Below are 14,618 nucleotides of genomic sequence, written 5' to 3' on the forward strand. Positions count from 1 at the left end.
GATACTGATTGCCGCCATTACTAGTAAAAAAAAATATGTTCCCAGATCTCATTTTAAAAATCTGGTCACCTTATGTTAACTTGTGTGTGAATGAGCTCTAATAAGGGCTTTGGAATGAGATGTGGACTAGATGTAAACTGTTGCTCAAACAAACCGACCCGAAGCCCTTAATTTTCAATATTGCACTGGAGAAATAACAATTGTTTTCTAGGGGCACCAATCCGCTCTTTTCCGCCACATTTTTCACGCATAGTCTGCTGTGTGACTTTTGCCCACAGTCAATATGGATGGCACGTTTCAATGACGTGCATCGCTTTTATGTGTCCGGGTAGAAACAACTGAAAAGTAGCAAAGTTCTGGAGCGCTCCAGGAAGCGAGAGTAGGGGTGCAGAGGAATGTTGTGCTGGAAGCGGAAGAGGCCAGAAGAAGAGTAGAGAGACGATGAACAACAAATTTGATGCGTGAGTTCGTGAGCCCATGGTTGTCTGCATACATTTCTTTCTATTAGGAGGTGCACGGTGTGAGCGGAACCATTAGATTGCGCTGTGGGGAGCTGTGTAGGCCGCAGCACTGTACACTGAGAGGAAAGCGATCGATGTTGTTAGATTGTAGTGAGGAAGTGAGTGACAACATGTAACATTACCATGGAGCTGCCACGATTGCTAATGTTAGACAGTGGTGAGGTGGCAGGGCTCATTACAGTGTATAGGAGGTTGGGCACTACCTGCACTGCACCCACCAAGCACACAGCTCTATGTGAGAGGTATACATGCAACTTGTCAGGGGGTATGGCATAGGACTGGTAGTCATCATCTCCTATCTAGTCCTTTACAGTTTCCACTCCTCTCTTTTATGTTTGTGACCAGGAGAGGAACACTAGGGTTTATTTACTAAAGTGGGATAGTGCAAAATCAGGCTTCCAGCTTTTATTGCCAAAGCTTAAAGCGGAGCCACCCTTCCAAAAATATAAGTCAGCAGCTACACATACTGTAGCTGCTGATTTTTAATATTTGGACACTTACCTGTTATGGAGTCCAGCGATGTTGGCACCGCAGTCCATGTTTCCATCGGGTGCTGCCGCCGCCATTGCCGATGAGGGAATCTGGCAGTGAAGCCTTGCAGGTCCCTACTGCGCGTTCACGATTGATGCAGCGGAGGGTAGGAGGAGGGGGCCAAGCGTCGCTGTGGCGCCGTTTCCAGGAAGTGGGGAAGGGTACCTGTTCCCCCCTGAAAGGTGCCAAATGTGGCACCGGAGGGGGGTAGGAAGCAAATGAGGGGAAGTTCCACATTTGGGTGGAACTCCACTTTAAAGTAGGAGTAAACTTCCATCTCTAAAATGTACCTATAGCTAAGCTGATAATAAGGCTCACCTACGGGTACTGTAAACATCTAAACGTGTACCATGTAGGAGATATTTACTGTACATGCAGCTGATGACATCACCAGCACATGCGCTCTGAAGGAACAGCCATCTGGGCCGCTCCTTCATTGTCCTTTGCTGTAAACGGCGGCTCCCACGCGCATGTGCGGGAATGACATTATTGCACCCCTGGGCTCTCGCACTGCCGGAGTCAGCAAACCCCGGAAGGAAGACCGGGTGAAGATGGAAGTGGCCTCCAGTAGGGCTGCACAATTAATTGTCTAAAACAATTGCGATCTCGATTTTACCCCCCCCCTCAATGATTTTATTCTGGCACTTCCATGATTCATGTAACAGTGCAGAGCCATACTCTGCATAGAGCTGTCAAAGAAAAAAAAAAAAATAGCCTGCAAATTGCTGAACGCTGAGAGATAAAGAGAAACATTGTATCATCTCATTCTTTTAGATCAAAGGGAAAATCTTGGGTCTGTAAATGAGGTCAGTTTAACCACTAAGTCCCAGTTCACATTTGTGCGATGCGGGAACGCTGCGAATATACAGCGTGTTCCTGCATCGCATCCGCACCCCTGGCAGTTCACACTGCCATATGCGATATGCTGGGGGTGTCAATTGAAGGTTGACGACACCCCCAGATCAGATTGCATATCACAGTGCGATCTGAAAGTTCGCACAGAATCGGATCGCACTAGTGTGAACCACCATACAATTCAATTCTGCTGCGGACCAAAACAAAAAAAAAGGTCCTGTGTGAGTTTTAGTGCGATTGTGGTGCGAATTCAGCCATACAAACTGTATGGCTGAATTTGCACCTCACAGAGATCGCATGTAATTTTAGAAGCAGTGCGCTCCGAATTACATGCGATCTCTGTGATCGCACTACTGTGAACCGGCACTTAAAGTGGTTGTAAACCTCTACATTTTTTTTTTTTCTTACCTGCAAGGCAAAGGCATAATGTGCTAGTATTCAATGCATACTAGCACAATATGGTAAACTTACATGAAAGCCAAGCTTTTCAGCGATGCAATGCCATCGCTGGAGGCAGTGTCCATCTCTACCTGGTCTTCCTTCCATATTCGCGGCTCTTGCTCTTTGACTGGTCGGAGCCGCAATGACGTCACTCCCACGCATGCTCGCGGGAGCCGCCAGTGACACACTGCTCTGAAGAAATGGCACGGGTGGCCGTTTCTTCAGAGCGCATGTGCCAGTGACATAACTGGCTACTAGCTCAGTAAATATCTCCTAAACGGTGCATGTGTAGGAGATATTTACACTACCTATAGGTAAAACTTAATATAGGCATACCTATAGGTAAAACTTAAAGATGGTAGTTCACTTCCTCTTTAAGGCCTCATGCACACTGGACGTTTTTGGAGCTGCTGTTAGCAGCTGCAGAACGCCCATCCATGTTATTCTATGGCCTCATGCACACATAGAGCTTTTAGGAGCTCCAAGTGGCATAGGCGTTTTACAGCTCCAAAAAAAACCCAGGAACTGTGCGTTCTGGAGCTGCAGCGTCAAGCTGTAAAAACGTCTGACGCTGCTAAAGGCTGAATAACGTTGCTTAACGTGCGTTAAGCCACGTTGTACGTTTTTTTTTTTTTTTTTTTCTTCCATTCAAAATCAATGGTTCCCTATGGGAGCCTATTGATTTAAATGGAAGTCGCACCGCAGGTCGGATCAAGGTGATCCGACTTGCGGCGCGACTTGCGCTGTGAGAATCTTGAGGGGGAACTCCACGCCAAAATGGGGAAAAAAACGGCGTGGGGTTCCCCCCCCAGGTTCCAAACCAGGCCCTTCGGGTCTGGTATGGAATTTGAGGGTAGCTCCACGCCAAACAAACGGCGTGGGGTCCCCACCAAAATCCATACCAGACCCTTATCCAAGCATGCAGCCCGGCATACCAGGAAAGGGGAGGGGACGAGCGAGCGGCCCCACCCCCCCTGGATCGAACCAGGCCACACGCCCTCAACATGGGGGTGTGTGGGTGCTTTGGGGCAGGGGGTGCTCTGCACCCCCCACCTCAAAGCACCTTGCCCCCATGTTGATGAGGACAAGGGCCACAACCCTGGCCGGTGGTTGTGGGGGTCTGCGGGCAGGGGGCTCATCGGAATCTGGAAGCCCCCTTTAACAAGGGGGCCCCCCAGATCCCGGACCCCCTCCCTATGTAAATGGGTATGGGGTACACTGTACCCCTACTCATTCACCACATAAAAGGCAGTGTATGGAAATAACGACAGGAGACGTTTTGGAAAGTTTATTAAAAATCTTCATCCGGCTCTTCTTGTCTTCTCCTCTCCGGGGGTCTTCTGCTCTTTTGCTGTCCGCTCCTCTCCGGGGTCTTCTGCTCTTTTGCTGTCCTCTCTTCTTGTCTTCTCCTCTCTGGTCTTCTGCTCTTTTGCTGTCGGCTCTTCTTCTTCCTCCAGTCCTCCTCCTCTGATGTCTCCGGCGATTATGCCGGTCTCTGGTCTCTGCAGCTTATTATATAGCCATTAGGGGCGTGGCCACCAGATGACGTCATCGGGAGACCCCGCCCCATTGTGTCACATGTGACGTGCGACTTCCATTCAAATCAATAGGCTCACATAGGGAACCATTGATTTTGAATGGAGGCAGAAAAAACGCTGCTAACAGCTACTGTGGCCAAACGTGCAATAACGCTAATTGAAAAAGCTACTGAAAGCAAGTTTTTACAGCTGCTGTTTCCCGGCGTCAAGTAAACAGCTTTGGAGCACGTTTTTATGACGCCCTGTGTGCATGGAGCCTAAAGACCAGGCCTTTTTCTGACATTTGTTGCTTTCAAATTAAAATCAGTATTTTGTGCTAGAAAATTACTTAGAACCCCCAAATATTATATGTATTTTTTTAGCAGAGACCCTAGAGAATAAAATGGCAGTTGTTGCAGTATTTTATTGTCACAAGGTATTTGTGCAGCGGTCTTGCAAACACAATTTTTTGGGAACAAATACACTTCAATGAATAAAAAAAAAAAAAAAAAAAAAACTAAATAGTAAAGTTAGTCCAATTTGCTTGTATAATGTGAAAGATTTTATTACGGTGAGAATCATGATCTTTATTTTAGGCAAGAACAATTGATTCTTATTTTATCCAGAATCGTGCAACTCTAGCCTCCAGCAGTGACAACACATCTCTGGAATGTGTTGCGGCCATGCAACGCTGTACCCAAATAAAAAAAAATAAATAAATAATATAAAAAAAAATGTCCTTTTCCCACAAATCGAGCTTTCTTTTGGTGGTATTTGATCACCTCTGTAAACATTTATTGTAAACAAAAAACCTAACACTTTTGAAAATAAGCTATTTTTCACTTTCTGCTAAAAAAAACATGGCCATAAAAATAATGGGAAAATTTAAATTCTTCCTCAATTTAATTCAATATGTTATCTGCTATATATTTTTTGTAAAAAAGGACTGATGCTTTTTTTTTTTTTTCGACGATACCTTCCGCAACTGTTTTGTTTACACTTCAGCTGTCAGCAATGGTACAAAGCATTGAAAAAGTTATTTACCAATAAATATATACACACAGCATATGTATGTATGTTAAAGGTGTAAAAATATTGACAAAGCAGAAAAAAAAAAGCTTTTAATTATTAATAGTTTATAAAATCGAAGTAAACAAAAAAAAAATAAAAATCCACATGAAAATAATTAAATGGAGGATAATAAGGGCTGATTATAGTAAACTAAGGGTTAATAAATGGTTCAACAGAGAACCTTTAATAAAAAATGCAACTTTTTTTTTTTTGGTCTTTTACTTGACAGGTTGGTTTAAACTGACTTCACCTGCAGATGAAGGTCACCCCTTTTGATTTGTAAATGACAATACAGATGCAAAAATTGTTTCTTTTTATCTTGGTGTTTCGCAGCTGAGCAATGTTGATAAACATTGGGGCTGCTTTTTTTTTTTTTTCTTTTTTTTTTACAGCTCCAATTGCTAGACTTCTTTAACACTTAACTGTTAACAGGGGAACCCCCCGTGACAGCTGTCTGAGTCATTGGTTAAGGACACGGCAGCCCCGCTCCTTAAGAACCGATAATTGGCGGCTTTTTTTTTTTTTACATTCCTTTTGACAGCATTTAAGTGATTAAATATTTAACTAAAAAAAAAATGAAATGATAAAAATGTTTTTTTTTTTTTTTTAATAAAGCACCCCCTGTCATTCTGTGCTCACACGCAGTGGCGAATGCACACATTGGTCCCGCACCCTTATGTAAACAGTGATCGCACGTCATGTGAGTTATCACTGTGAACGTCCGAGTGAGAGAAATAATTCTAGCACCAAACCTCCTGTGTAAGGCCCCTTTCACACTATCCGTCCGTTGGACGGATTCCATTTTTCTCAGCGGGGGATCGAGCCGCCGATTTCCCCCCCCCCCCAACTGAGCAGAAGGATGACAGCTGTGTGTCCGCGCTGTGTGCGGAGACACAGCTGTCAGTTCCCCATGCATCTCTATGGGGGGAATTGGATAGGAACGGACCGTCGGTCCGTTCTCATCCAATCTGCTGGACGGATGGAAAATAGGGTTTCCATCCGTCCAGATTTGATGGATCGGGTGTCAGCGGACATGTCTCCGCTGACATCCGATCCCCCATAGAGATGCATGGGGGGGACCGTTCAGATCTGCCAAAAAAATGGACAGGCGGATCTGAACCGTCCGCCTGTGTGAAAGGGGCCTAAATCTAAACTGGTAACCTGGAAAGGCTTTTAAAGCATCACCTATGGATAATTTAAAATACTTTAGTTTATCGCCATTCCATGAGCATGTGCAATTTTAAAGCATGACATGTTTGGTATCTATTCACTCGGTGTAACATCATTGCTTAAATTTTACCAAAAAAGAGGTGTTATATTGTGTTTGTGTTCACTAAAATGTATTCATTTCATTTAAAAAAAAAAAATAGCATTTGAAAAACCGCTGCGCAAATACCGCGTGAAATAAAAAATTGCAACACCCACCATTATACTCTCTAGGGCCTTTGCTTAAAATATATATATATTTGGGGGTTCTAAGTAATTTTTTAGAAAAAAAAAAAAGTAAATTAAATATGTATGTGAGAAGTGTCAGAATTGGCCCAGTATTTATGTGGTTAAAAAAGACATATGGCCAAAGTAATAATTTCTTTTTTTGTTTTTTTTTTGGCCATACTTCTCTTGAGGGTCCCAGGAGTAAACTTACTTTTGCTTTTCTGTGACCAAGAGTAAGTTTATAACGGGCTATTGCCTATTATCAGCTAACAGGGCAGAGCCGCACTAGGCTTGGGAAGGTTTCCCAACAACATTGTCAGGATCCACCCAGCTGCCTGACTGACAGCTGGCTTTGCCTTTCAGTGCATAGCTGAGAGCCAGAGCCAGCCGCTCCCACACCAGACTGCCGCTCAAGTGCGCTCTGCAGGAGCAGACTGAGAACTGAGCAATCAGCAGTCATGTGATCTCTCACTTGTTGGTCTAAGACTTGGCATGGGACAAATGCTGCAGCATGGAGGTGAGTATGGATGTTTGTTTTTTACATTCCATAATTCTCCTTTAACCACTTGCTGCCAAATCGCGTACCTGTACGTCATTTGGTTTCTAGTGGTTTTAGCGGAGTGTTGCCTGCAGCTACAAGCATCACCCCGGTACCTTTCTTAGAGCTGACGGACGGCTCTCTTGTAATACCAACTGATGCGGCTAAGCAGTCGCGTGGCTGTTATTACAAGCAGCGGGAGGGGATGCCCCCCCCCCTGCCGCCTTCCGATGATTGCCTAGGCTCTCCCGTCCCATCAGAAGATTTGAGCGACCAGCCAGCATGTCCGCCAGCTGGCCGGAGACCCAAAAAAAGCTGGAATCGGCTTTGATAGGCTCTCGGAAGCTACGTCATTACCTAGTTTATGGTTTTCTTGGGAGCCGACGGTGCCAGTTTTCAAAAGTATTCAAAAAAGACTATTTTTTTTTTCTTCTTTTTATTAAAATAACAAACATGTTATACTTGCTCTGTGCAGTGGTATTGCACAGAGCAGCCCCGAACCTTCTCTTCTCGGGTCCCCCTGGGGTGATTCTGGCTCCTCCCCTTCTTCGTGTGTTCCCATAGCAAGCCATTTATTATGGAGGCATACAGTGTCTGCGCACTCCCAAGCTGTGTGTCTATGGAGCCACGCTCCATTAACTTGTACAGCGGCACTTAGCCCTGCCCCCCACTTCCTCTTCACTGCATTTGATTGACAGCATCAAGAGCCAATGGTTCCTGCTGCTGCTCTAGTGCTGTTTTAAGAGGAAGAGATGGGAGAAAAGATGTAGCCATGCACAGCACTGGATCTATTCTCCCCTCTACTCCCTTCACACGGGGGGGGGGCAGAGATATAGAAAACGTTTTTTCTCTAGCGCTCATTGACAGACGTAGTCCTCGGTGATACACCACCTTCGGGTTATGTTGCCTCCACAGGAGCAGGACTAGACAGGAAATTAAAAAGCTCTGGCCACACCCTAGGGGCAGTCCCAGAGGGCATATCCTCTCTCTCTCTGCCTCAGCAAATCAGTTATTTTCTGTCTAGTTAGGAGTAAGGACCTAGATACCTTGCTGGGATCTTAGGTCCTGGCAAGATTTTTTTCTTAAAGGATTTTTTAGACAGCTTTTTTTCTCCAGTGTTCCTGTGAGATCTTCAAGCAAGAAAGCTGAACTGGGCGACGGGCTGGATGTTGAGATCCGGTGGTCACCCCAGTTCAGCCTACGAGCGCGTGCAGGCCATAGCTCCGCGCTGGGTCGGCCGCGACAAAGTCCCATTAAAGGACTGACCCCGCGAGTTAAACGTCTCGCTGAAACGCCAAAGACCATGAGTCACGGCGTCCATATCGGTCGACAGCCCTCCCGCCCCGGTGGAGAGGGGTACTGTCAGGAGTTGGTGCCCGCCTGGTTCCGGTATGGTGAGTAGTATGTTCCCCCTTTTCCCCTGACGGGTCTTGTGGTGAACGCGGCCCCTCTCTGTATGGTAAGATAGAGTCCCTCTCTATCCTATAAATGACACAGATCCTCCTACTTTGAGTGTGATTTTATGTGCAAAAAGCCAGGAGGCTTGGTTTGGGAGCTAACAATCTAATTGTATACATGTTAAAAAGATTATAATCTGTGGCATTCTGGGAATCTTACTGTGATAAGAATAAGCTACCTACCAGTCAGAAGCCACGGACATGTAGACTGCCTTCCTAATCAGATCTCCAGCTATTAGCAGGCCTCCCGAATAGCCATGCGGTCCGCCAGGGCCAGTACCGCCAACCACGCCAAATCCCCATGCAGAGAGAGTGTTGTGTGCCCTGCAGCACACCGCTATTCAGTACAGGCCGCCGCCATTTTTTTTGCTGGATCGCACGAGCCGCCATTTTGGCGTAGCCTCGTGTCTCCAGCATGGGGGCGGCCATGTTTGAGGTGATCCAAACACCTCGTGGAGCTAGGGGAGGCGCCGGAAGGCGTGCAGAGGGGCGGAGCCGCCTCCTTTCTTCCTGGGCAGCCAGCCAAAAGACTTCCTGTTTGTCAAGACAGCGCTGTAACCTGTTGCAGTTAAACTCTGAGCATCAAGTGGTGAGCCTGGGGGTCTATCTCTCTCTCTCTCTCTCTCTCTCTCTCGATCGATAGGGATCCCTAGCAGGTAACACTAAGGGGCTTTTTGTGGCGCTGGGGGTCTGAAAAAAAAAAAAAAAAAAAAAAGTTTTTTATTTTTGAATTATATTATCCAGGAAGTGACTGGAATTATCATGGACCCTGCCACACATATTCCTCCACCTGTTTCCCTCGAGGGGGCCACGGGACCCGCCAGTGCACAGAGTATAGAGTCATTTACAGCAATTTTGGAGTCTATGGTGGCTCGGGTGGAGGCGGCCTGTCAGGGACGGGGGTCAAGGAAGCGACCCCCGCCTACCCCTATACTATCTGACACCTCTGACTCAGATTCAGAGATGGTCACGGCAGTTGCAGGTTCCTCTGCAAAGGCTGTTATCCCAGGTAAAGCCCCCTCAGACAGTGAGGAGGACGCTTCTTCTCCTGCTATAATTCAGGAAGAAGCATTGGTGGACGCACTAGTTGTGGCAGTGCAGGAAACCTTAAAACTTGAGGCTTTACCGGCAGAGGCAACTGAAACAGAGATTCCTTTTGGTACTAATAAGCCCATCAAAACGGTGAAGGTTTTTCCTGTACCCAAATGTTTCGGTAATCAGATTAAAGGAGAATGGGAGCATTCTAAACGTACCTTTACTATTTCCAAGCGTATTGCTAGACGCTATCCGTTTGAGGAATCCATCATTAAGAAATGGACGGTACCACCAGTGGTGGATCCACCTATTTCCAGGCTGAATAAAGCCACGGTTATCCCAGTGGAGGACACTTTGTCCTTTAAGGATCCGGTGGATCGAAAGATGGAAGCAGAGTCCCGCGCCATCTTCTCTCTGATAGGGTCAGCATTTAGACCAGTAATTGTTATTGGTCTAGTTTCCCAGACACTTACGGAATGGGCGAAAATGGTACGCCAAGACCTTAGGGGAAAAGATATTCCCCAGGAGACATCTGATTTGATGGAACAGATTATACAAGGGCTACAGTTTATCTGTGACGCAGCCTTGGATACTACTCCCTTATTAGGGCATGCATCTATGTCAGCGGTGATCCTCAGATGTGTGCTGTGGTTAAAATGCTGGTCAGCTGACCTAGGTTCCAAAAAGACCTTGACAAATCTCCCTTTTCAGGGGAATCGTCTATTTGGGGCCAACCTAGATGAAATCATCAAGGATGCCACTGGGGGCAAGAGCACTTTTTTGCCACAGGCTGCTAAAGCTAAGGGACCTCGCAACAAGCGAGGACCTTTCTTTACCGCCCATAAAGGGCGCCCGGCTGGTACTAGCGGGAAAGGCAAGACTCCTCCAGGAGGGTTCAAGAAGGGCTGGTCGGACAAGCAGAGGACCAACCCAGCCAAACCCGAAGCAAAGGAGTACACAGCCTGAAGGTGCGCCCCCACCCGGTTTCAGGGTGGGGGGACGTTTTCACCGGTATTCAGGACATTAGATCGAGCTTCAACCACTACTACCGGTGCGATTCTTCCCTTCCAACATTTAAGTACTACAGGAAGCGGTAGTTACCGTTCCCTGAATAGATCTTTTCCTTTACCTTTTCCTAAGATTAGTCCCTATACCTCACAGGAATCGGATCTGGTTGACCAGATAGGCCAAGTAGCCTCTAGTCGGGTGACTTCGGTCCCTGAGGTTCAACCAGAAAAGATCACCCTTCCTGATAACAATCAGGTATCTGATAAATGTGTGGGAACAGAAAACGACCAGACTTTCTCGGATGGTCGGGGCCAGATACCTCTAGGGACGCCTGGTTCAGATTCTATCAGCGCCAGTGGTCCTAGAAATTCTAGGCTGGCCTCCTCAAGCCGGCCTGGCCGACTTGGACATGCTAGTCGCAGACGTTCCGTGGGAACTTCGTCTCAGGGAGTGTCTGTGGTCTCAAGGACCAATTTACCATCATGCTTTACAGTCGCTGGGTTTAATGGCCTGGCCATTGAGACCCAAGTACTGAAGGACAGAGGTTTGTCTACTTCAGTCATTCCTACCCTTATTAAAGCAAGGAAAGCGACTTCCAGCAAGGTCTATTATCACACATGGAAGACTTATATTGCGTGGTGCGAATCTTTAGGATTTCCTCCACGTACCTATTCGGTGACTCGCATATTGGCCTTTTTGCAACAAGGGGTTGAGCAGAAGCTAGCCTTGAGCACCATCAAGGGTCAAGTTTCAGCATTAGCAATCTTCTTTCAGAAACCTTTAGCTACCAAGTCCTTGGTGCGGAATTTCATCCAGGGGGTGCGGCACCTGGCTCCTCCAGTCCGCGCGCCCTTACCGCCCTGGGATCTTAATTTGGTTTTGTCGGTTCTACAGAAACCTCCCTTTGAAAACATCAGGGAGATTCCCTTCCTTACTTTATCCCAGAAGGTGGCCTTCTTGGTGGCTATTACTTCTGCTCGCAGGGTGTCAGAACTGGCTGCATTATCATGCCAGTCCCCATACCTAGTGATTCATAGGGATAAGGTAGTACTTCATCCTAAGCCATCTTTTCTTCCTAAGGTGGTTTCAGATTTTCATCTGAATGAAGATATTGTACTACCTTCCTTGTGTCCTCAGCCCAAGCATCATCGGGAACATGCGTTGCATTCCTTAGATGTGGTTCGGGCAATCAGGGTATACCTGAAAGCTACGGAATCATTCCGTAAGATGGATTCACTTTTTGTGATCACGGATGGCCCCAGAAAGGGTTTGCCTGCATCTGCCGCGACCATTGCCAAATGGATTAGACAAACGGTGGTACAGGCTTATTCTATTAAGGGTCAGAGTCCTCCGTTCCCTGTTAGGGCGCACTCCACTCGAGCGCTCAGTACTTCCTGGGCCTTTCGCCATCAGGCGTCAGTGGTCCAGGTATGTAAGGCGGCCACCTGGTCGTCGGTACATACCTTTACAAAATTCTATAAAATTGATGTGACGGCATCGGCGGATGCCTCATTTGGCCGCAAGGTTTTGCAGGCCGCAATTTGAGGAGACCGGTGGTCTACCTCGAGGGTTTTTTTCTGTTTGAAAAAAAAAAAAAAAAAAAAAAAAATTTTTCTCTTTTTTGTTGAGTCTCATCATTAAGGATGAGCATTGTAAACTTCTAGTTGGCACCGGTTGGGCCTTCTAGATTGGGATTTGATTTCCATTTTCCCACCCCTCATTTGTGATACTGCTCTGGGACGTCCCGAAGGTGGTGTATCACCGAGGACTACGTCTGTCAATGAGCGCTAGAGAAAAATGGATTTTTGTAAAATCTTACCGTAAAATCCTTTTCTCTTAGCTCATTGACAGACGTAGTCCCCGCCCCTCTGTTTTTGAGTTGGGTTGGGTTAAAATCTCTAAAGACTGCTTTTTCACATAACTGATTTGCTGAGGCAGAGAGAGAGAGGATATACCCTCTGGGACTGCCCCTAGGGTGTGGCCAGAGCTTTGTAATTTCCTGTCTAGTCCTGCTCCTGTGGAGGCAACATAACCCGAAGGTGGTGTATCACCGAGGACTACGTCTGTCAATGAGCTAAGAGAAAAGGATTTTACGGTAAGATTTTACAAAAATCCATTTTTACCCTAATGCAAGGAATGCATTAAGGTAAAAAAATGTTTTTAGCTTTAGTATCGCTTTAAGATGGGCATACATTATACAAGCTAATTGTACAATCTCCTTTTAGATTTAGCAAAACGACATATTATGAGGAAAAACCTAAACCATTCATTCATATGGTATGAAATCCGACCGGCCTCTGAACTACATAGTTGTTGGACGTTCTAAAGGAGTTTGTTCAATCTCGTTGTTTGGTGTATGGTCAGCATAACTGTGGCCATACATACTTTTTCTTTTATTCGATCGATGCGTGATTTCAACAAATCGGCAAAAAACTCCTAATAGCCTTGTTTTCTCTTCTGATCAATTTAGACTCTATTTATATCAGATTCCGTCAAACTCAGTCTGCCAAGCCAAGTAGATAGATTATTCCTATATGAGGAGCTTGATCAGAAAATGAAATAATCATTCTTTAGAGCGTGTAGTGCCACCATTAGGCTGACGTCTATTGGATCCAGAAGATGAAGATTAGGAGTGATGTACACCTATTGATGTGCAATCTCATTGTACATCCGAATACAACACTACTGACTATTTGGATTGTATCTTTTGCAAGAGAAGAATATTTTCAGTTATACTCCTTTTTATGGAAGAGATGTACAGTGCTGTGAAAAAGTATTTGCTTCCTTTATAATTTTTTTTTGCATATTTGTCACACTTGATTATGATTCAGATCATCAAACAAATTTTAATATTACACAAAGATAACCCGAGTAATTTCAATATGCAGTTTTTAAATAATTTTGTTTTTTTTTAAAGAAAAAAGTGTTACAAACCTGTCTGTCCCTATGTGAAAAAAAGTAATTTCCCCCTAAACCCCTTGCTACATAATCCAAGTGCCCCTGAGCTGCGGTCAGGAACTGATGGCTGGACATTCTCCTTCAGGATTTTCTGGTAGAGTGCAGAATTCATGGTTCCATCAATTATGGCAAGTCGTCCAGGTCCTGAAACTGCAAAGCAGCCCCAGATCATCACACTACCACCACCATGTTTGGCTGTTGGTATCATGTTCTTTTTATGAAATCTTATGCCATATGTAATGGGACGTACACCTTCCACAAAGTTCAACTTTTGTCTGATCAGTCCACAGAATATTTGCCCAAAAGTCTTTGGTAGACTTTTTCAAGAAGTTTGTTGGCAAATGTGAGATGGACCTTGTGTTCTTTTTGGTCAGCAGTGGTGTTTGCCTTGGAACTCTCCCATGGATGCCATTTTCGTCCAGTCTTTCTTATTGTTGAATCATGAACATTGACCTTAATTGAGGAAAGTGAGGCCAGCTGTTCTTTAAAGGTTGTTCTGGGTTTTTATGTCCTTCTGGTTTAGTCATCGTTTAGCTCTTGGTGCAATTTTGGTAGGCCGGTGATTCACTATCACCTATGGGTCTATAACCCATACACCAACAAATGTTCATTACCATTTTATGTTCTTATTATTTTTCTTCAATAAATTGTATATAATTACACAACCTTGTCGTACTAGCCCATAAAGTCCCAACCCTACTTGGCCTGAGGCACCAAAACTTTCTCCCAATATCTCTTTGGGATGTTGGCTAAACTTACTTAACCACTTTACCACTAGAGCATTTTGCTGTCTTATGTCTGGGCCACTTTTTGCGATTCGGCGCTGTGTGACTTTAACTGACAATTGCGCGGTCATGCACCCAAACTAAATTTACGTCCTTTTTTTTCCCCACAAACAGAGCTTTCTTTTGGTGGTATTTGATCACCTGTGCGATTTTTACTTTTTGCGCTATAAACAAAAAAAGAGCGTTTATTTTGAAAAAATAACAATATTTTTAACATTTTTTTTTTTATATGAAATTCCCCCCAAAAAAGATGTAAAAACCAATTTTTTTTTTTTTTTTTAATTTTTGGCCAATTTGTTTTCTGCTACCCATGTTTGGTAAAAAAAATCGCAATAAGCGTATTTTGATTGGTTTGCGCAAAAGTTATTGCGTTTACTAACAAAGGGAAAGATTTGTCATTTTTGGTGTTTTTTTTTTTTTTTTTAACGAGTAATGGCAGCGATCTGCGATTGTTTGCTGGACTGCGA

The 14,618-nt window shown here is 45.0% G+C and overlaps 1 protein-coding gene across 2 annotated transcripts in view; it reads left to right on the top strand.

The window, feature by feature from the left end:
* Positions 1–328: 328 nt before the first annotated feature.
* EIF4E2 (eukaryotic translation initiation factor 4E family member 2) overlaps positions 329–14,618 on the top strand; it is a 55,210-nt gene continuing 40,920 nt past the window's right edge. For both annotated transcript variants that reach the window (XM_082248897.1, XM_082248898.1), the window contains exon 1: positions 329–461. In XM_082248897.1, coding sequence (XP_082105023.1) covers positions 442–461 — 20 coding nt within the window. In that variant the 5' untranslated portion in view covers positions 329–441. The remainder of the gene's footprint in view (positions 462–14,618) is intronic.

This window comes from Pelophylax lessonae (genome assembly GCF_965119305.1).
Source record: "Pelophylax lessonae genome assembly, chromosome: 3".
Classification (NCBI taxonomy): domain Eukaryota; kingdom Metazoa; phylum Chordata; class Amphibia; order Anura; family Ranidae; genus Pelophylax; species Pelophylax lessonae.